The 21,012-nt window shown below is 39.6% G+C and overlaps 1 protein-coding gene across 2 annotated transcripts in view; it reads left to right on the forward strand.

Annotated features, from left to right (window-relative positions):
• The window catches only part of LOC115776812 (serine/threonine-protein kinase BRSK2-like), a 162,504-nt gene that overhangs the window by 126,652 nt on the left and 14,840 nt on the right, over positions 1-21,012 (forward strand). The window contains exons 8-16 of one of the 2 annotated variants that reach the window (XM_030724587.1): positions 1,137-1,283; positions 3,970-4,001; positions 5,759-5,923; positions 6,175-6,272; positions 7,462-7,612; positions 11,541-11,600; positions 16,473-16,533; positions 19,438-20,095; positions 20,670-20,718. In XM_030724587.1, coding sequence (XP_030580447.1) covers positions 1,137-1,283; positions 3,970-4,001; positions 5,759-5,923; positions 6,175-6,272; positions 7,462-7,612; positions 11,541-11,600; positions 16,473-16,533; positions 19,438-20,095; positions 20,670-20,718 — 1,421 coding nt within the window. The remainder of the gene's footprint in view (positions 1-1,136; positions 1,284-3,969; positions 4,002-5,758; positions 5,924-6,174; positions 6,273-7,461; positions 7,613-11,540; positions 11,601-16,472; positions 16,534-19,437; positions 20,096-20,669; positions 20,719-21,012) is intronic. The other variant, XM_030724588.1, reaches the window with a different exon arrangement.

Below are 21,012 nucleotides of genomic sequence, written 5' to 3' on the forward strand. Positions count from 1 at the left end.
TATGCACAGTACAGTAAAAGAAACATCAAAAATATTTACACAATATTGTGCTGTGCTGTTTATGTTAAAGTGTATTCAGTTTTAAACAAATATTGACCAGTTCTGAGTATTTTTATCCACATTTTTAACCAGTTTGCAAATGATAACCAACTGAAACCAGCCTTTCTTGAGGATTTTTTTTTTTTGCTATAGTGGGGCACTGTCCCTTTGGGAGAGGCTGCTTCCTCTGTGGAGAGCTTTTGCAGTATTGAGATTTATGTGGTCTGCAACAATATTTAAATAGGGGTTAAGTGTCGAGGTAAAATCCACCTGAAGACCAGGACCCAAGGTTTCTCAGTCGAACATTAAATGGTAGATAATGATAATGATAAATGACATTTACTTTGCCTGTCTCTGGCTTCAGTACTGTGTCTGAGCAATGTGTAAAACCCAAAGGGGCATACAAGGAGAGAAATTCAAAAAGAGAAACAAAAATAACAGTGGTAGAAGACTTTACCACTGCTACAAAAACAAAGTAAAGGAAGCCACAAAGCAGGTTAACTCAGCAAATAAGCTCTAAGAAAGAAGGATTGTGTTTCAGTTGGATGGTATCTATTCCACAGTTATTCTAAATCTTAGACAGTGGTATTCTTTGGGTTCCTTTATGTTACTGTTGCTGAATTTATCTGAGATGCTGTTTAGCCCTCTGAGGTCTAAGTCATCAGAGGTTGTAACCCTAGATTTTGCAGAAAGGCAAAACAGACTGTTTTTGGAAAAAATGTAAATATTTTTTGACGTGTGTCAGAATGATTATTTTCTGTGGGAGACTTGAGAGAGCAATTTAATCAAAACAGATATTGCATATTCTGATTGGGTTAGGCTTAGAGTTAGGGTTGGGATAATCAACTTCTGTGCCTGATGTGGCCATATTAGGGATATCCTCTCTCACTGATTTTTGTGAAGATATGACAAACAACCTGAAACAGAGCATTCACAGGAGTCTGAAGCCTGGGCTTTTGACTTTAAGGGCTTATCTACAGATACACTGACATTATTTAAAACTTTGACCATGTTCACTATGAGCATCCACCACTGTAACTGTATATATGACAGAAAATAAGTGGTTCAATTTAAGTTAACATTGTGCCTTTTCTCAGGGTGCTCTGCCTTTTGATGATGACAACCTGAGGAACCTTTTGGAGAAGGTGAAGCTGGGAGTTTTCCACATGCCTCACTTTATCCCTCCAGACTGTCAGAACCTTCTGCGTGGCATGATTGAAGTGGACCCCAGTAAGAGGCTGACGGTAAGCTGCTGTACTCCACCCACGTCATTTCACCTCGGGGCCTGAGCCAATATAGACCAGAGGGCTTAAATCTTCCATCAGTATGACCATGCTCACTTTGCATTTTTATGATCTGAGCCTGCTGCCTTGGGGACTACACAGTGCAATTGTGCTAAATTTAGCACATTCACACTGTGACTGGCCCTGCAGCTATTGTGCTTTCTGTACAATCTTTTCATCTAAGGCCAAAGATCTGTTTTGGCTTAGAAGAGAAGCATTACAAAAATACCAAAAGTTTTGTTAGATAATCTGCTTTCACTTATTTTTCCTACAGTTTGAGCAGTTGTTTCAGTCATCATACCGTAGCTGACAAATCTTTCAAACTGGACTTTACAACACCACCCCCTGGGAGCCAGAGGCAGATAGAGAAAGACCCAAGAGACCCGGGCTGTCCGCAGCCCCCCCACTTCCTGATTTGTAATTCAGGAGTAAGAACACAGGCAGCACGGTGGTGCAGTGATTAGCACCGCTGCCTGACAGCAAGAAGATTCTGTGTTTGAATCCACCATCTGGGCGGGGTGGTTTTTCTGTGTGGAGTTTGCATGCTCTCCCCGTGTCTACATGGGTTCTCTCGGTACTCCAGCTTCCTTCCACAGTCCAAATACATGCAGTTGGTGGGGTTAGGCTGTGTCTCTGTGTTTGCCCAGGGTATACCCTGCCTCCCATGCCTATGGCAGCTGGGATAGGCTCTAATAACACAAAAGCAAAAATGTAATAAAAAAAACCCAATAAATAATAAATGAATTGTAGTCATTAAAAAAAATGTTTCATAAATATGATTTAATAGACCCTTTTACAGCCTACGTCATCAAAGGATGCGCACACATTTTGGCAACGGAAGTGAACTGCTGCTCCATTCAAATCAATAAGAATGAGGAGACTGCGCAGCGTGTAAACCTGATTTAAAAGCGATATCAGCATCAAAATGTCTGGCTGTTGCGTGTTTGGCTGTCAGAATTTCTACTCTACCAAAAGTGGACTGAAGTTGTACCGAATCCCACCAGCTGTTTCAGAGAAAACAGAGGCGTCTGTGGTTACAAGCCATCAAATGTATTGATAAAAATTGGACTGAGGACACGATCAGGACTGAGGAGAGGATCAGAAATGCTCACGTTTGAAGCACCCGTTTTATATCAGGTAAAGTTATGTATCTTCTGTTTATACCGGGGTGTCAGGTCTAATGTAAACAGTATTAGCTGGTAGGCTATTTGGCTTTCAAACTGTAGTGTGGCTATCTACAGTACAGGTGAGGCATTGCTGCACTCAGAGAGTCCTGATTTTTAAATTATTTAATCGCAGTATAGATTACAAAATGCACTGCCAGTCAAAACTCTGAGCAGACTCACATATGAATGGTTGAGCAAGTCTCAGTGTGACTGGAACATTATATATATATATATAAATTTTTTTTCATTGTAAATCAATAATATTTGCAGCCGGAAAACTCTTAACAAGCTAGAAAAGCAATTTGACGAAGTACTCACGCTGCCATGCAGGTACAGTTTGCTGCGAGGACGTAGTTCTCTGACTTGTTTACAATGACCCGAGCCTCATACACAGCACATGGCCGCAAACAACATAATTGTAAGCATCCAGTGACTTATATGCACTGCAACTGCTCTCCAGTGTATACGCTGGGTTTCTCCACCAAATACACGCATGTATCCGCCCACGGATACTGGGCCACTTGCTAACATACCACAGGGATCGGTGGTCAAGATTAATTTTTGCAGGTAGTTTTCACGATCTTTCGTTGATAATCCCTTCTCGTAGACTGAAACGCTATTGAACTCCACCGTACTTCTGTTTCCAAAATGCGTGCGCATCGCTACCGACGTCATCACTGTTTACAAACTGTAAAAGGGTCTATAGGGGAGACTTTAACAGTTACTTTTACACTGCAAACCTCCCTGATTCCAACTAACACTAGCTACGGTAACATGATTTAGTGAGTCACTCATGGTAGGGCTTACTTCCCTGCACTTAGCCAAACAGTGCAGATCCTCTTAGGAGCTTCACCTCCCTAAAAGTATCTACCAGCTAACAGTATAAACTTAGCTTAGAGTTTAATTTAAGGAGGAAGTGTACTTCTTTCTCTAGTTTTGTGGAGTACTGCTTCATATGAGGAAAGCTGCAGCTTTGAGGCTCTTGGGTACATTAGCTGATAAAAGCAAAACACACCTGAATCCTGGGACAAACTATCATTGGTCCAAGTTGCAGTGTCAGTAATGCAGGCAGCTAACAAGGAAAGGTGTATTAAATTCATCTTGCTGATCATCATACTTCAGTTAACTGCAGGTAACAGCTCAGTGTGTTTTTCCAGTGTGCCTCAGTCTGATTTACCAAGCAGTAATGCTCCAATTAGTAAAAAATTTAAAAAAAAAATTAGTTCAGATGAACTTTTGCATCTGTGACATCTGTGTCCATCAGGTTAAAGGGCTCCTTAAGCAGAAACATGCCATAAATATGCTTGAATTGATTTTCAAGTGAAGCCCCAACAAAAACCATAATGCTGTTTGATAAACCCATCATACACAAAATGGCTTCATGCATCTTCATGAGACCACTGAGCTCTCCTCATCTCTGTTTGTTTCACTTATAAATAAAAGTCATTAATGTTTATTTTCCCCTCTCATTTTCTTTACAGTTAGAGGAGATCCAGAAGCATACGTGGTATCTGTGAGTACAGGCACTCATCTTCATTTTTGTTTGTTTCGGTCTTGGTTGAGTGCATGTATGCATGTCTGCTTTAAGGGATCTAATGAAAGGAAAATGCTATGGCAGGTAACACAGAATAAAAATAATAAAGCCTTGAGAGCCAGATTTTTGAAATCACTGATGGAGACCTCTCAGAGAGGAAGCATGTCCATTAGTCTTGGGAGTGACAGCTGTGTTTGTTCCAAAGCTGAGAGTGCTCATCAGACATCACAATGCTCCATCACTCCTAACGAACCTGCGCTCTTTAATGGATGTAGTATTTTTGGGATTTTAAAACCTGAATTCTGTTATTGATTTGAAATTACACAGAAGGTCATACAGTTCAACCAATGCATTATTGCACTGATTTTTGGCATCTTGCTAAATGTTAGCAGCACTCAGTGCTGTCATTGGCAGTTCCTGTTGTTCAGTTTATCCCAGTTTATTTTGTAAGGCTTTTGTTTCCTGTTGCCACCGTTCACCAAAGTTGACCAGCTGTCACGAGGCAGACTGTATGACTCGAATACTATTTTCATATGACTGTAGCCTGTTATCAGAAGTCATTATAGAAACAAGTATTGACAATCATTGGCCATCTTGAAACACCTCTGGACACTCATTATTTATTTTTAACCGCTTACTGATTACCACTTAATTTCAATTAGGAATTCTTATTATTATTCTTAAATGATTTCTCTGCTATTGTTCAAGATGAAAATTATTAAAACATCATTATTTAAGGGATCTTAAAATCCTTCCTTTTGGATAAGGGAAGTCCCACGTTGCCCAGAAAGAGTAATTCCTTTCCTTCTTTTACGGGAATAATGTCTCAGGTGTGAAGATGTAAAGCTGTCCAGAAATTCATAACAAAGTATGAATTTCTGGGAAAAGCATGCTAGGTTATTGCTGCCTATGTTAGTCCAAGATACTATGGTGACAGATTCTTAGTCTTAAAATTTCCATTTTCTGTCTAAATAAAGAGTTTTTTCCCCTGCTTTTAAAGGTAATTGTTAGATTTCTCTCCTATCCCAAATTTAGAACCCTTAAATTCCTATTATTTAATTTGAATTGGATTATTACAAAAACATTAATCATCCTAAGAAAGCTGTAAGTAAATTTAAATAATGTTTTAACTAGCAAAAATGTAATCTAAAAAATGCCCATATGTGCAGGTATGTTGGTGTGTTGCAACTTTCAGAAATTCTCAGGATGTGTAGACTGACTTTTGACTTAAACATTAAGGCAATAGCAAGCAGATGTTAAAAGAACAAAGAAGAAACTGGCCAATGAGGAAAAAAATAACATGTGGACCTCGAAAATTCACAGAGTGGAACAAAAAATGTGTCTAAAACACGACTTTAGGCTAAGAATCCCACAGTGAAATGGGGCATATATTATTGTTCTGTAGGGCTGTGATGCTATCAGATTTTCTTCTCTCAGTTTCTACAGAAAGTTTCTGTAACCATAACTGTGTGCATGTCAGAAATCTCACCACAGAGGTTCATTTTTGAGGGTACAAGAGCAGCAAGTAAGTGAACCTGGCAGGAGTTTCAGGAAGCACTGTTCTATCCATAAAGTTGCTAACATTAATGAAATACTGACCATCATAAGCTGCTTGTCATACCAATTGCTTATCATTGAATTGATAGACTTCTGCTAAAGAAATCAAATGATGCTGTGTGTTTTTAAAGCTTTAGTGTCTTTTAGCAGAACATGTTATTGTATGGTTTATGGTGCAGAGCTGGAAAGAACGAGCCAGAGCCCGAGCAGCCCGTCCCCAGGAAGGTGGCCATCAGAACACTGGCTTCGGTTGAAGAGATTGACCCTGACGTCCTGGAGAGCATGCACTCTCTGGGCTGCTTCAGAGACAAGGACAAACTGACCAAAGATCTGCTGTCTGAGGAGTAAGTGACAATGAGGAGGAAGGGAGGTGGGAGCCAAAAAAAGCGATACAAAACCGCACATGAAGCAGATTGAAAAGGGAGGGAGACACTGAGATGGAGAAGAGAAATGTATTAGAGACGGCTTGAGAAACTGTCAACTTGAAAAATTATTTCATTTAATATGTTATGATGATGCAGCATTTTTTTTTTCCCACTCTCAACTACTGAGTGTTCAGCTTATGGTGATCTCTCCGGCTGTCTTCTCTCTCCAGTGACAACCAGGAAAAGATGATATACTTTTTGCTACTGGACCGGAAGGAGAGGTATCCTAGTCACGAGGACCAGAACCTGCCACCGCGCAATGAGATCGGTAGGCCAGTCTAGCCAGTTTCTGCCAGTTGGTCCAGACAGAAATGCCTAAACAACTGTGTGATGTTTTGTTAATATCTTTGAAACACATGTCCATAATCCTCACAGGGTGGAATTTAATAAATTTGGTCATTGCCCGATTCACATCTGTACATGGCTTCTGTTGGTCTTTATTTTGTCTCAGTCACAAACTTAGTTGCCTCCTTATTTATTTATGTGGAATAACATGCAGAATAAAATAAAAAAGTTAGTTAATTAAAACTGATGGCCTTGGTAAGCTGGCTTATGACTTTAGCTCTCTAGTTAGCTATCTTTTAATAAATTTAGCTTTGAAGTTAGCACCTTTTATGCTTTTGCCTTGGTTAGGTATCTTTCTATACCTTAAGCTCTCTAGTTTGGTATCTTTCTAGATTTTAAATATGAAGATAGTTCTTTTTATGCTTTTTGCTATGTATCAATTTTTTTTTATTATTACTTTGGCTGAATAGTTAGCAGTTTTTCAGTGACTTTAGCTGATGTGCTTACAGCACAGATAACAAAGCAGCATACAGTCTTTGTGTACTATATCTCTAAGACCTTTTTTTATAGATTTTGTTGTCACTACTAGTTTAAAAATATGTTTGTGGAATTTACATATTTATCTAGAGTATTATTTAATATGGCAAAGCAGATATCAGCAGATATCTTTGAAACAGATGTTAGTAGGGGAGATATGGGGGGGGAAATAGGTGTGCAGCCACTGTTGCTTTTTTCTGTCATTATGTGGATTAACAGCTGGAATGCCATCCGCTTCACCCTTAAGCTTCCTTCCACAGAAAGAAGAAAATTGAAAATGCTAACTAAATGTAGAATCAAATGACAAAAATATAAATACTGGCAGTAGAGCACATTTTTTTCTATCTTGCTCTTTTAAAATGGTGCTTCATGTAGTTTTCAAAGCAGAAAAAGGAGCATAATGGATAGCTTAGGGGGCAGAAGTGTTGTGATAAACTGAACCTTTCAGTTTGTATATCACCTTTAATTTGTATTACATGAGCATTATGGGATTATTTGGGGAGTTTCTATCATTTGATATATTCATACAAAATAGTGTTAATTCTTGAGTTCTTCTTTTTGTTCTGTGTTTGTTTTTTGTTTTTGCCCTTGTTTTTTTCTATTTGACCTGGGCTCACCCTGGGCCCGCTCAGCAGACCCTCCCAGGAAGCGCGTGGACTCGCCCATGCTGAGTCGTCACGGTAAGCGGAGGCCAGAGCGAAAGTCCATGGAGGTGCTGAGCGTCACAGAGGGAGGTTCTCCCGTACCGGTGCGACGAGCCATCGACATGGCCACACACGGACAGAGGTAAAAGACTGAGATCAGCACGTGTGCTTATTGCATGAACAAACATGTTTTCTGGGTTGGTCAAAACAGTTTGTTGTTCTTTAAAGTGTCATTGATGATTTTTTTGATCGATTATCAGTTATGATAAATAATGCATTTAATCACAGTTTACAATAGTTTATCAAAATTGGGCTAGCTTTTTTAAAATATTAATTTAAACCTCATCTGTTTGACCTAATTACAACCTTACTTCAATTTTCCCTTCACTGAGCTCTGTCAGGTTCACTGGGAAGTCTTTCAACAGCTGTAAGTCCTTCCCCACTTTAGTGAACTGTGGTTAAATACATGATGCATTATTCCTTCTCTGGTGCTGTTAGATGTATAATACACATCACACAAGGGCTGATATAATTTCCAGGTTGAGACTCTGCCTGAGACTAACAGTGCACTCTTAGCTCTGGCAGAAATTCATCACAGATGTTGAAATGCATGAACCGGTTTCTCAGGTTTGTGCGTCGTGTGTGTAAAGTGTGCATGGAGCATGCAGTCAAAGAGGACAAGAAGCATCCCAGTTTGAGAAGCTGTGAGCTGAAATTAATTTAGCAAGTTGGCATGCACAAAATACTGTGGATGTCTTTGTAGTGGGGAGGGTCCAAAATAACAGAGTAAGTTGTAATGTTGGAATTTGTTTATTCCTGCCTAATAATCTCATATGCACACATATGACACCCAATGCAAACAGAAAAAACTACAAAATAATGGGAAACCCTAAATAAGGAGAAAGAGCTGAAGTAATACTATGGCAGCATTTTAGGGCCATTGTACGTCAAAAAATATTGCTGTAAAAAATACTGTTTACTGTGTGGCAATATTCAGAGAGAAAAGCCAAAAGAAAAAATCTCCCGAGACAAAGAATTTACACTGAAGAAAAAACTTGAGTCTGATCACGCCGATCGTTGCCAGTCTGGAAATGATGCTTATGAGTGGTCTTCATGGGTCCGGCCTCTGGCAAGTCCCTCACCAAAACAAGAGTATTTCCAATAGTGAGAATGAAGCTGATTGATTAATCTTGTGATGTGTCGTGTGAAAAAAGGAAAGTGGAAACAGTGTCCCAACCTTATTCTCATGACATTGTCAGGAGTTCATGTGTGAAAACATTTGAGAAAGCTTGTAAACAGTCACTGAGCTACCTCGATAACTTTATATTCATAGACAATATCAAAAAAATTGATGGACCTTTCGCAGCAGTTTAATGGCCTGATGGACTTCAATAACCAATAGGTGACAATGTGGTGTCTGTGTCCATCTTTTATACTGTCTGTGTATTTATTGGAGTGTAAGTTCACACAGTTGATACTGAGTATATACTTTGGATCTGTTCTTGAGCAGTTTTTTTGTTTGACAGAAGAGGTTAAGCTGAAGTGGCTGATGATCTTCTTACATTGTTTCATTGTTTCCTTTTAGTAACTAATATGTTAAACTGTGACAAAAAATATAGTGGAGTAAAAGCACTATAGATTTCCCATCTGAGTTATAGTGAAGAGATACGAAAGAGAAAACTTTCAAGTAAAGGTACCTGAAAGTTGGACGTATCGCATCACTGGTTGCTGGGAGTATGTGTCACTAAAGCTGTATTCGATGCACAAACCATTGCACATTCAGTCCCTTTAGTGGATACACTGTAATAACTGCACCAGAGCTCTCACTTCTATGTTTTCACATGATTAGTGCATAAAGGGTGTTTTCTGCCTTAGTACAAGAGACACTGAAACACATTGGAGTACACCTGATTGTACAATTTTAAGATAACATTCTCGTAAATATATGTTGTGTTAATAATAAATAATATATGCACTATTACACTGCATATTATAGTATTACTGTTTTCACCTATGTTTAAATAGCATTTTAGTTAATTTCAGTCAGGAGCACTGTAGTGCAAAGCAGTTTTCATACTGAGTCATTTATACTCAACTCAAAAAATTAAAGGAATACTTTGGAAATACATCCGATTTCAATGGAAAACAATGAAACTCTATATCTATACTGACGTGGACTGGTTAATGTGTCAGGAATCAAAGGATGACACATTGTTTGATGGAAATGAAAATTATCAACCCACAGAGGCTGAATTCAAAGACATCCTGAAAATCAGCGTGAAAAAAAGGATGCGACAGGCTAGTCCATTTTACCGAAGTCATTGCAGCAACTCAAAATGTTACTCAGTAGTTTGTATGGCCCCACGTGCTTGTATGCATGCCTGACAATGCTGACACCTCATGACAGTCAGGGTGCCGCTGCCTAGCCTTTAGAGGTCTGTGCGTCCCTCTGTGGATATGCCTCCCCAGAACCTCACTGACCCACCACCAAACCGGTCATGCTGAACGATGTTACAGCCAGCATAACTTTCTCCACAGCAGGGTGAACCTGCTCTCATCTGTGAAAAGAACAGGGTGCCAGTGGTGGACCTGCCAATTCTGGTATCCTATGGCAAATGCCAGTCGGACTCCACAATGCCAGACAGTGAGCACAGGGCCAGAGGATGTCAGGCTATCAGGCCACCCTCCAGTGGCTGCTGGAGGTCATTTTGAGGAGGAACAGGATGAGCAGTGCTCATCCTGTTCCTCCTTGTACAAAGGAGCAGCATAACTTTCTCCTTCATGCTCTTGGGACTGTGCTGGAAGACAGAGCAAACCTTCTGGCAAAGGCACGTATTGATGTGCCATCCTGGAGGAGTTGGACTACCTGCGCAACCTCTGTAGGGTCCAGGTATTGCCGCATGCAAAATCCAAAACTAGTGACAAAACAGTCCAAAGAATAAGGAGGGCAAAGAATGTCAGTGGCCTCAAACTGTGAAACCATTCCTGTTTTGGGGGTTGTCTCATTATTGCCCCCCCATAGTGCACCTGTTGTTAATTTCATTAACACCTAAGCAGCTGAAACTGATTAACAACCCCCTCTGCTACTTATCTGATCAGATCGATATCCCAGAGTTTTAATTGACTTGATGCTAAACTCTGATTAAAAAGTGATCCTTTATTTTTTTGAGCAGTGTGTTTAGTGACATGACACCAAGAGCCTTGTACAGACATCAGTAACAAAAAAACATGACTGATTAAATCAGGTCTAGCATGAAAAGGAGGTGAGTTAAAAGGTTCTTGCAGAGGCACAGCAACTGTAGGCAGGCTAAAGTGGCTTAAATAGTGCAGCCTATGTGAGATTTGCAATTTGGATCCTGTATGTAAAAAGGTATCAGGAGAGCCACCAGCTAATGTGGCCTGACTTTGAGATCATCTGGTCTGCCGGGTTTGTGGCTGTGCCTTATTTTGTGGATGACCTGATAAATGTTCCTGTTGTCAGAACACGAAGAGCTGCTGAGGAAATGTTTTGCTTTCGAATTGTACTTTTGCAGTATAATTGTATTCCTTGTGTCTTAGCACAAAATATATTATGCATGTACCACATACTATATGCTGACGTATAGTATGCTAGAGTTTTTATACAAATTGTTGTATGCAGCTCTGCTTGTGGTTGAGCTTCACTCAGCAGGTGCGCCCTGATTTGTTACACTGCACCAGTTTAACCAGCCAGAAAGCAGTTATGCTGCTGTTCTCTTATTTCTGAGAATGACTCACATAATAAATATTTCACAGTTGCACAGATACAGAAATAGATTAACAGTAAGGGAATGTGTTGAATGTCCCACTGACTCACGCATGATCCATGAATGTGTGTCTCCTCTTATTTTTTGACTCCTCAGTTCTCGATCTCTGCATGTACTCGAGGTTTCTTGGTGACTTTGTTTCATTTTGGTTTCAGAGTGCTAAATTGGTTTTATGTTTTGGTTTTTGGTTTTGTTTTTAGAATTGCATGATGCACATTAGGATTTCCCTTACGTGACTGCCTTTCTATCTCTTGATTTATTTATTTTTGTCTGCCCCCTTTTTAGCAAATCTGTTTTCAGTAAGAGCTTGGATATCACAAACGCTAACTGCAGCAAGGAGGAAAGGTATTGGTCTCCTGAGTTTATTATGAGTCTCTTTTATTTTCTTCCCACTGGTTCCTTTTTTTTTTCTTTTTTTTTTTTTGCTTGCTAAAATTTTTCACATATTTGTCTTTCACTTTTAAATGTAGCATGTGGTTTATGTTAGAAAAAAGTTTATTTACTTTATTTTACAAATCTGTCTTTAATACTCATAGCTTTTTGACAAAACAAATTCCTTATTTTAAAATGCATCACACAACAAAACTGTCAACCCAAAAGCACAAAAAGTTTGGCCACTCAAAACATTATTCAGAATTAAGCTTTGTAATAAAAAGTTTGATCAATTTTGAGTCACTGTCATTTCTAGATTTATTAATTTTTATGAAACCACATTATGACTAGATCCATGCTACAGTAACTGCTCTACTTTTTACAGATTTATTGAAAATGCTGACAAATGAAACCTCAGATGCTCACCAGCAACATGTCAAAAAATATAATGACAAAAAGAAGGTCAGAAAACACAGTAAATAAAAGCCAAACAACAAACACAAAAAAACAATATTTCAGAAGACGCATTTCATAAACTAGAAGAGCAAATTTTCTGTTGATACCATCCACTGTTCTCATACATACACAACACACATACTAGATCACAAAGACTAGAAATGTATTTTATTGGCTTTTAAAAAACTACAAAATGTTTTAATATATAAAATGAGATCCACATGAACAGATAATGGCTGCATGGTGGTGCGGTGGTTCGTACTGTTGCCTCACAGCAAGCAGGTCCTGGGTTCGAATCCACCATTTCAGGGCCCATCTCGGGGCCCACAGGTGTAAATGTTTGTCTGTCTCTCTGTGTTAGCCCTGCCACAGACTGGCCACCTGTCCGGGCTGTACCCTGCAGCTGGGATAGGCTCCATGAATGGATTCATGAATTATCAACAGTAATTTGTTTATACCTCGGTCAGCTCAAGTTGGACCTGAGTACCAAATCTAATCAATTTGTCATTTTTTTTTTGGTGACCTTGATCTTTGACTCTTAAAATGAACATGAACAACATTCGAACTGATGGAAAAGGCGTTTGGGACAAGAATGGAATATTTTGAAGAAGGGACCCTGGTGAATTTCCTTTGGGGGAAGGCCAAAACCTCTTTAGTGGCTGAAAAAATGTTTTGTATGCAAAAAAAAATAAAAAAATCTGCATACATCCCTATAAAAATGTCCTTTTAAACCCTGAAAACAAGTAAGATTTTACCATTTCTGGAAAGTAATATGTTGTTGTCATCTTTTCAGTTTTCTTGTTGTATTTTCAGATTTTTTTTCCAAGATAAATTTGTTTGTGCTTTGCCAGTCTGTTTTCCCAGTGACGCATGGGGAGGGGTTGTATATAATTATTTATGGATACTCCCTGTGTGGCTGACCTTGCAGGGGGAAATACAAGTTTGTCTGTGGATTTGCGGCCTTAATGGAGATTAGCATAAATTAATTGGCAGGAATGCAGATGGAGCACAAACAGGAAATGGAAATGAGGCTCACGGTCTCACTGAATAGCCCTTTATCTTGCTCATCATCTAATTGGGGATATCCATAAAATGAAGCTTGCTGTGCTCGCCAACAGACATCACCAGCAACGAACCAGGAATCCATTTTCCGATTTCAAGGATGACTTAGCACTAGCTTCCTGATTTTGGACTGGATGGGTGCCACAGTTAATGAGTTGTGTGTTACAAAAGAACCTCTCTTCTGAAGTGCCTGGCAGTGTGGAGAGTCCCTTCACCATCATTTAATGCAGCATCAGTGTGTGCTGGCAGCCTTTCAGCATTTCCTCAGTATGAGGTAACACAGCAGACAGTCTCTATATGATTCAGAAATCAGAAATCCAAATACTTTATTGATCCCAGAGGGAATTTTCTGTTGTTACAGCTGCAACCGTTTCATTTAAATGAGTAAACCAAAAACACGATAACATACACTAAAGGCATAAAAATTCTTAAATATTGCACTTTATGTGACTGGACCACATTTACTATTACAAATAAAAACACATTCAATACAAAACAGAGAGCTCTATGACGCTTTGATAGTCGATACAATTAGCTTCCAACTTCCGACGTGATAATTTCCAATGTTTACTTTCAGTTATTTAAAATTGCTACAGTGCATACACATTAGAGAGGTACAGTTCAATGACTCCAAGATGCAGAGATGAGGCCCTGCAGTAACTGGCTACCAGGCCTTAAATATGACCTTTAATGCTGGTGAGCATTTAAGATGGAAGTCGGTGAGCGGTTGCCTCTTGTTTGTGAAAAGATTAGTTAAAAAAAAGTTTTTAGTTGCAGTTTGTAGTTAGGAAATATTGTCATTCATCAAATTTAGACACATATATAATATATAAATAAAACTGATAGCTGCTTCAGTTAAAGGATCATGTTATGTGTTTCATAAAATGTTTGATTATGCTTCTTACATACATAAATCAACTTTTACAAAGGGTCAAAAAGTTTAAGTCAGATTGGTGTAATTGTAACATTCAGAAAAATAAAAAAAAAGATTACAGCAGTCTTGTTTTACAATTTAAAAAGGCACAAAACCTAGTAGTACAGTAGCAGTTATATAGATATTATATCCAAAACTCAGTTAAATTAAAGTATAAAGTATAACTTCAAGTTCAGATATAAAAATGCTCTGTGGCAATAAAAGCTTTGAGCAAACAGAAGAAACTAGAGTGGGTATAACTGATTTCTAATGACGTACTCATATTTGATTTTTTAGTTTCTTTAGCTGTGTCACTGTTTCTACAGTGACACAGCTAAAGGAAAAAGAATGGAACATTTTAAATTACAGAATGTTAATAAGCACCTTTTATTTCAACATGGGCATACATGCTTTTAAAAAGCTATTATAGCTGTTATATTTATTCACTTTGGCATATTAGTTATAATGAAAATAATAATATAATGAAAGAACAACCAAGGCGCACCATCAAAGGTCCAAATGCTGTCTCACATGATGATAACACGCCTGCAAAAACTCATTTGTAGTCAGAGATGTCGTTTCTCCTTTATGATGTGTAGTTTCGTGTGTGTGTGTGTGTGTGTGTGTGTGTGTGTGTGTGTGTGTGTGTGTGTGTGTGTGTGTGTGTGTGTGTGTGTGTGTGTGAGAGTGTCTATCAGTCTGTCTGTGTCTTTAAACATTTTAATTATGATGTACTGTTTTCATTTTTCACTGCGAACAAAGCCAAATTGTCTATGGGCAATTAAATCCCAAAGTCTTCAAAGGCCTGAATGGTGTGTGTGGTGTGTGTGGTGTATGGGTAACGACATTTGGGCAAAAGTGAGAAAGGGAGGGAAGGAGGGAGATATGAAAAGTTAATGACATGTAAATGAAAAATGGAAACGGTCATAAAGAGAAGAAAAGAGACACCATGGTAATGAATGTTGCAGTAGCTTTCTGGCTCAATGTATGTGTTTTATGTATCTGTGTGTGTCTGTGTGTAACACTGACTGAACCGGTCATACTTTTTGATATTAAAGAAGCTATGAAAAGGAAAAGCTGAGGGTTCACACCGAAAACCTTCACGAACAACTTCCGGCCATGTTAGGACCTCGTGCTTTGGGATCTGTAATGGCCACTACACTGAATAACATTAAAAATGGAGAACTGAAAAACAGGAGAGCAGCAGTCAGTGAAGTCAGTGGCTAGAAACATGAGAAGGGATCAGAAAAGGGGCAAAAAGTTAAAAATCACAAAGAAGAAATGACGCAGCTGGGATATTTAAATATTTTGGATAGCTAGGAGAAGATGGATGGATGGAATATTTTGAAACTTCCAAAGCCTCGCTGTTCCTTTGTTTTTATAAAACTATGATGGGTGTTATTTTTATTATTATATCATAGACTTATTTTTTTTCTCCCTCCATCAGGACCATAGCCAAAGAAATAAGTGAGGTCCAGAATTTTTTCTCTTAATGCATCATATTTTAGGTGTAGCACCTGTGCTCCAATGATCAAGAAAATAGAAGCCTACAATTCTCAAAACCAGACATTTTGAAAACTGTAAAAGGTTCCTTCTTTTGCTGGAGCAGCTGTGTATGCAGAAATGTAGAAGATGAGTGTTGTGTGAATAAAACAAATAACATAACAAAACAGAATTATTCCTTCACTTTAAATTAAAATGGCACAAGAGAAAAAGTTACTTACTCAAAAGCTCAGACCGTGCTGTGCCTCTGATTCACTCTTTATGCCTCGACATGCATCAGTCTAACCCCCTAAAACACAAACACAATCTGTGGCCCTATGGGGCAGACTTTTATTTTCTTCAATTCCTATTGAGAATTTTCAAAGTTAAAGCAATCTAGAGCAGAGCAGATTAATTCATGTCACTATTTACTGTCTTATTGTTAAAAAAAAATAATAATAATTGGGGTCCAGAGCTCAGTGAGTTCATCTGGTTACAACCATGCCAGCCATCAGAAAGCATGCTCGCTTAATGTTGTCTGTTTTGACTGTGGCCTGGGGGGAATACAGCCGTGTTATCCCTGACAGATAATGAAGTGTTCTTGCCTAGTTTTGAGTTTGTGGTGAAGTGCTCTAAAGGGGCACCTCAAGAAGTTCCAGATTTGTAGAGCAAAGCTTATGCATGTTGATGAGAGGATGGCTTTAGCAGCCTTGAGACAATAGAGGTGTTTGTAGAAGAAACAAAATCCAGGCAAGAAAATTAATTCTGCTGAAGGATGGAGCATAAGTATAAAATACATTTATAGAGCAGCTACACAGAAAGATTCAAAACTCTTAGATCAAATGCGCCAATGTGTTGTTGTGTACATTGTGGTATGGTGCATCATGTATATTGTCCAATTTCGGAATATTGATTTTATCTTGTGTGTGTAGGTCACGGTCCATCAGTGGAGCATCCTCTGGTCTGTCCACCAGTCCTCTCAGCAGTCCCAGGGTAAGTGTATGTCGCTTCCATGCACTGATTGGTTTCCCCACAAGCACCTTGCTGGCTGGCTCTACTGACATATTGTTACACTCACACTCACGAGCACACACACATTCATTCACTTCAGCCTCTCATCAGCAGCTCACACACTGGACTTCATCATAAGCCTGTTTGATGTACAGTACAGCCCAAATGAGCAAAAAATGTGAGTTGTATATCAAATCAAAGTAGAGTAAAAAAAAAAGGCAAAATGCAGGTCTGCAAGGAAGGGAAGGCACTTTGGAAAATGTAAAACTTTAACAAATACCATTAAAAGACTAAAATCAGCTATGCACAACTAATAAAGTCCATATGTCACTTTCTGAGTCCCATTTCTCTCATTGTATCCTGCTAAAGATTTTTAAAGCTTAGAAACACCTCACAAACACCTAGTTTTGCTGAACCGAGCTGACAATTTCACAGGTTGACTTTCAGAACTGATCACTGTTACCACAATGACCACAACCTATACCTCCAGGCTGTGAATTTTTTTTCTGGTTAGATCTCTGAAGGCTGATTTGACTAAGTGAGTAAATGTCAAACCAGTGTGTGCTGTACATCAGACAAAGCTTTAGATGAAGCAGGACCAGGATCCATCTAAAGGTGAAGACTAAACTCCAGATAAGCTCTGGTAGTTAATGTCTGTGCAGAACAGATTCTCATGCTGCAGCAAATAAGTGGAAGAATCAGTCCATCACTCTGTGAGAAAAAAACACCTGCTGCAGCGACAAAGCAGGGAGGATACGTGAGCAGATCAACCCACAGCCTCCAGGTGTTGCTTTGCTTGTTTCCTTGAATCCATTTTTTTTTTTACTAACAAATCCTTAGCAAGGATGCAGGCTGTGTATCATCAAATATTTTCTATCCTGCAAAGACACGCTAAAGCTTTTTGTTTAATGAATGTCATTGTTTTATCCTTCTGTGCAGCACATGATGTTTCGCATGAGACTGCAAACTGAAGAGGAGGCAGATCTCAGTCTTTAGTTCTTCTTTCTATACAGTACCAGCCAAAGGTTTGGACACACTTTTGACTGGTACCGTATGTGATGTTTATAATATAATGAATAAAGGTCATGTGCTGTTTTTTTGTTTTGTTTTTTTGTTTTTTAAATGTGCCAATTAGGATTCCACAGACCCTCCTGAGGTCAATTGCTCACTGTGTTTCATACATACCAAAGAAAGGATGCTTTTGTCACCTCTCAACAGTATTACTGATAGCCGGTTACTATTTTTACTTACTGACAAGTATCAGTGACTAGCTGTTGAGTCTTTTTGGAAAATACACGTTTTATTCATTTCTTTTTTGTAATGAAAACATAATGAATCATGAGTCTAGAACACCCAGTGATAAAGACATGAGAGTATTACTTCATCCAAATCACTCCTCACACATGCTGTTCTGAGAACAGGCTGACAGCTCGCCACAGGCTTTGCAGCCTCACAGTTTTTGATTTGCTGAGGTCTGCTCTGCTGCTGCAGTTTGTTCAGCTGTGGGTTCTCACTGCTCTGACCTGTCTTATCAGTGATCTGCTCATTCATCCCACAGTATTGTGCATCAGCACTGGACATGCACTCTGGCTGCTTTCCCAGGTGGAGGGTGAAGCTAAATCAGTTAGCTTTCAAGCTGAGTCACTTGCTGGTAATTAGGGATGCACCGATGTATCTGAGAGTAATCAGGAATTCTTTCTGTCAACTGAAAGCCTTAGTTTCAGGAAGTGCAAAGAATGTGTAGCTGATGGTTGTAATTTTGCTGATATTAATTCATTTGTTGGTCACAAGGTGCTTGATGGATGGACAAAACCACAAAGATAAAATAATCTTCAACTTTTAAATTAAAAGTTGAATTTCAGGATAAAACACTCACCTCACTCCTTTCATCATACTCTGGAGATTTGCTGCAGCATTCCAGCATGTTTGGTGTGACCACAGACTGTGGTTAAAGGATGGATATTGCCTAGTGGTGGGCATTTTTGGACCGGACAGTGACACTGTCTCAAAAACATAGTGACACTGCTAGCTCATATGTAGGATAGAAAATTGTCAGTCGCAAAGTCCCTTAAAGTGTACCATGGCTTATTCTCCTTTTTAACCACAGTTTGCCAAATGAACATCCTGTCATATTCCTTAAGACTTGAAACTAGCAACTGACACCATGAACTCATCAGGAAAGTGTTTACGGAGATCAAGGAAGCAAAGGAGTCGTTTTCACAACTTGACTTCTTTTTGCAGCCAAAGAACACACAGTTTTAAACCACTTGTGCATTCACTTTTCACTTCACTTTTCAGACCCTGAAGCTACATCTATCTTTTATATACAGTCTGTGGGTATGAACTTGGGGTGGCTAATGTTAGCAAACCTCTTCCCATACTCACAGTGAGTCACTTTTTAGACTGCTTTTTTATGTATAAAATGAAATAATAAAAAAAAAGCTGCCCATACAGGGATACAGGTTATAACATCTTAAAACAACTGATACAGATGAATCTTGGAAAAATGAGAGTAAACTGATATTCTGTATGCTCTAATTCTATGGACTGTAGAGGCTACACAGTATGAGAATGTGGATAAAGTGACTACTTTGATCTCGGTGCATCCCTACTGTTAATGCATCATGAATGCTCCACTGCTGCCTCCTGATTGGCTTAATCACTGTGCTAATTGCATGTTCTGTTTTTCTTTCTTTCTTGCACTCTCACCACTTCCTGCCTGCTCCACTTCTCCACCCATCTGCCACGCTCCTTTTTCATTTCCTGGTGTTTATTTATTTTTATTTTTTGTTGAATGGGAATGAACCTTTATTGGGCCGTGGTGTTCCTCTGGCTTTTTTATTGGTTGACCCTGCTGTCATCTGTGACGGTGCATGACAATTGCAGCCCAACCGGCGGTTTTTTATCCCACCCCAATCTCCAGACCTATGCCAGTCCCCCAACTGCAGTCCCACTCATTCCCCTGAGGTCCGCCTTAATGGGGTGGGGCCCCGTACACATAACTCCTACCAGCCAAAGATGGGGTCCCCCATCATGCACCCCCGCACACAGACCCTCCCTGCCAAGCCTAAAGTATCTGAGAAGCCCTTGCAAACCACCAGGTCCAACCCGCTTCCCAACACTGTCCAGACCTCCACCACCCCTAAATCTGAGCCCTCCACACCCAGCCAGTCTCTGGCCCCCTGCCTTCCCAACAGTCCTCGTGTAAGGCGCCACCCTCCCCTTACTGTACCCCCCAAGCTTTCTATCCCCCTCTCCCCAGTACCTCCTATGTCACCACTCCGCCGCCACCACCTGCTCCCTGACCACAATGGCAAATCTGTCCCCATCACGCAGGTGACTCCCCACCCCTCCCCCAGAGGGAGCCCCCTCCCCACCCCCAAAGGCACCCCAGTGCATACGCCCAAGGACAGCCCAGCTGGCACACCCAGCCCGACGCCGCCACCCAGCCCTTCTATCGGTGGCATGCCCTGGAGGACACGCCTCAACTCCATCAAGAACAGCTTCCTTGGCTCACCACGCTTCCATCGCAGGAAAATGCAAGGTACGAGGGGGGAGACGGGTAGGTCACGTTAAATTAAACCTCACAATTTGGTCAGATCAGATTTCATATCTTAGTCTTATCCATGCGATAATCTACTCAGAGTGCGTTTTTGCATCAAAATGCATTCTTGTAGCTCAGAGGAATAATAAGCACAAATCATATCTGTGCTCTTAATGACTGTATTTAGCTCCAGTTAACCTGCTGCGAACCTTATCATGAAAATCTGCAGCCTCTGGCAACATCATAAAGAAGATAACTAAGAAGATAACTATCTCATTACAGAGAATGGAAAATTGACCATTTCCCTCAATTTTTGCTTTAGTTTGGGTATTTTTCTCACAGCTGCTTCCATGCTGCTGTCGACCACCACCACCACCACCATGCCCCACTTCCCACCCAGACAAACACTCACTTATGCTGATAGTATCTTCTTAGTAGTGGGAAAAAAACAAAAAAAACAAAAACAAAAATTATGCCTCTAAGTGCAGTTTCCATAAATTATAGGACAGGATCCAAAGAGATTTCATTCCACTTACATAAATCTATGACCCTTTACTTGTGTTTCTACCCACAGTTCCTACCCAGGAAGATATGTCCAGTCTCACCCCAGACTCCTCTCCAGAGTGAGTAACACAGCAACATGTCTGAATACCTGACATGCTTATTATGGCTACTTAATGGAACCATATTTTAATTTCCTCAACATATAATTCATAAACACAAGTATTTCAAATGTGAATCTGTGGCATAATTAGCTGCATTATTTTAGCAAGCTGGCAAGCTAAATGGTAACTTTATGCAGGTTTTAAAATTAGCAGTTAGCAAGCCTACAGTTAGCAACTGAAGCGGCTGAAGAATTTTAAATTATACTTGGTGGTGCTTATTGTGCAGTAAATATTTTTTGGAAGCCCTGGAAG

This window comes from Archocentrus centrarchus, unplaced genomic scaffold (assembly GCF_007364275.1).
Source record: "Archocentrus centrarchus isolate MPI-CPG fArcCen1 unplaced genomic scaffold, fArcCen1 scaffold_37_ctg1, whole genome shotgun sequence".
NCBI classification, from domain to species: domain Eukaryota; kingdom Metazoa; phylum Chordata; class Actinopteri; order Cichliformes; family Cichlidae; genus Archocentrus; species Archocentrus centrarchus.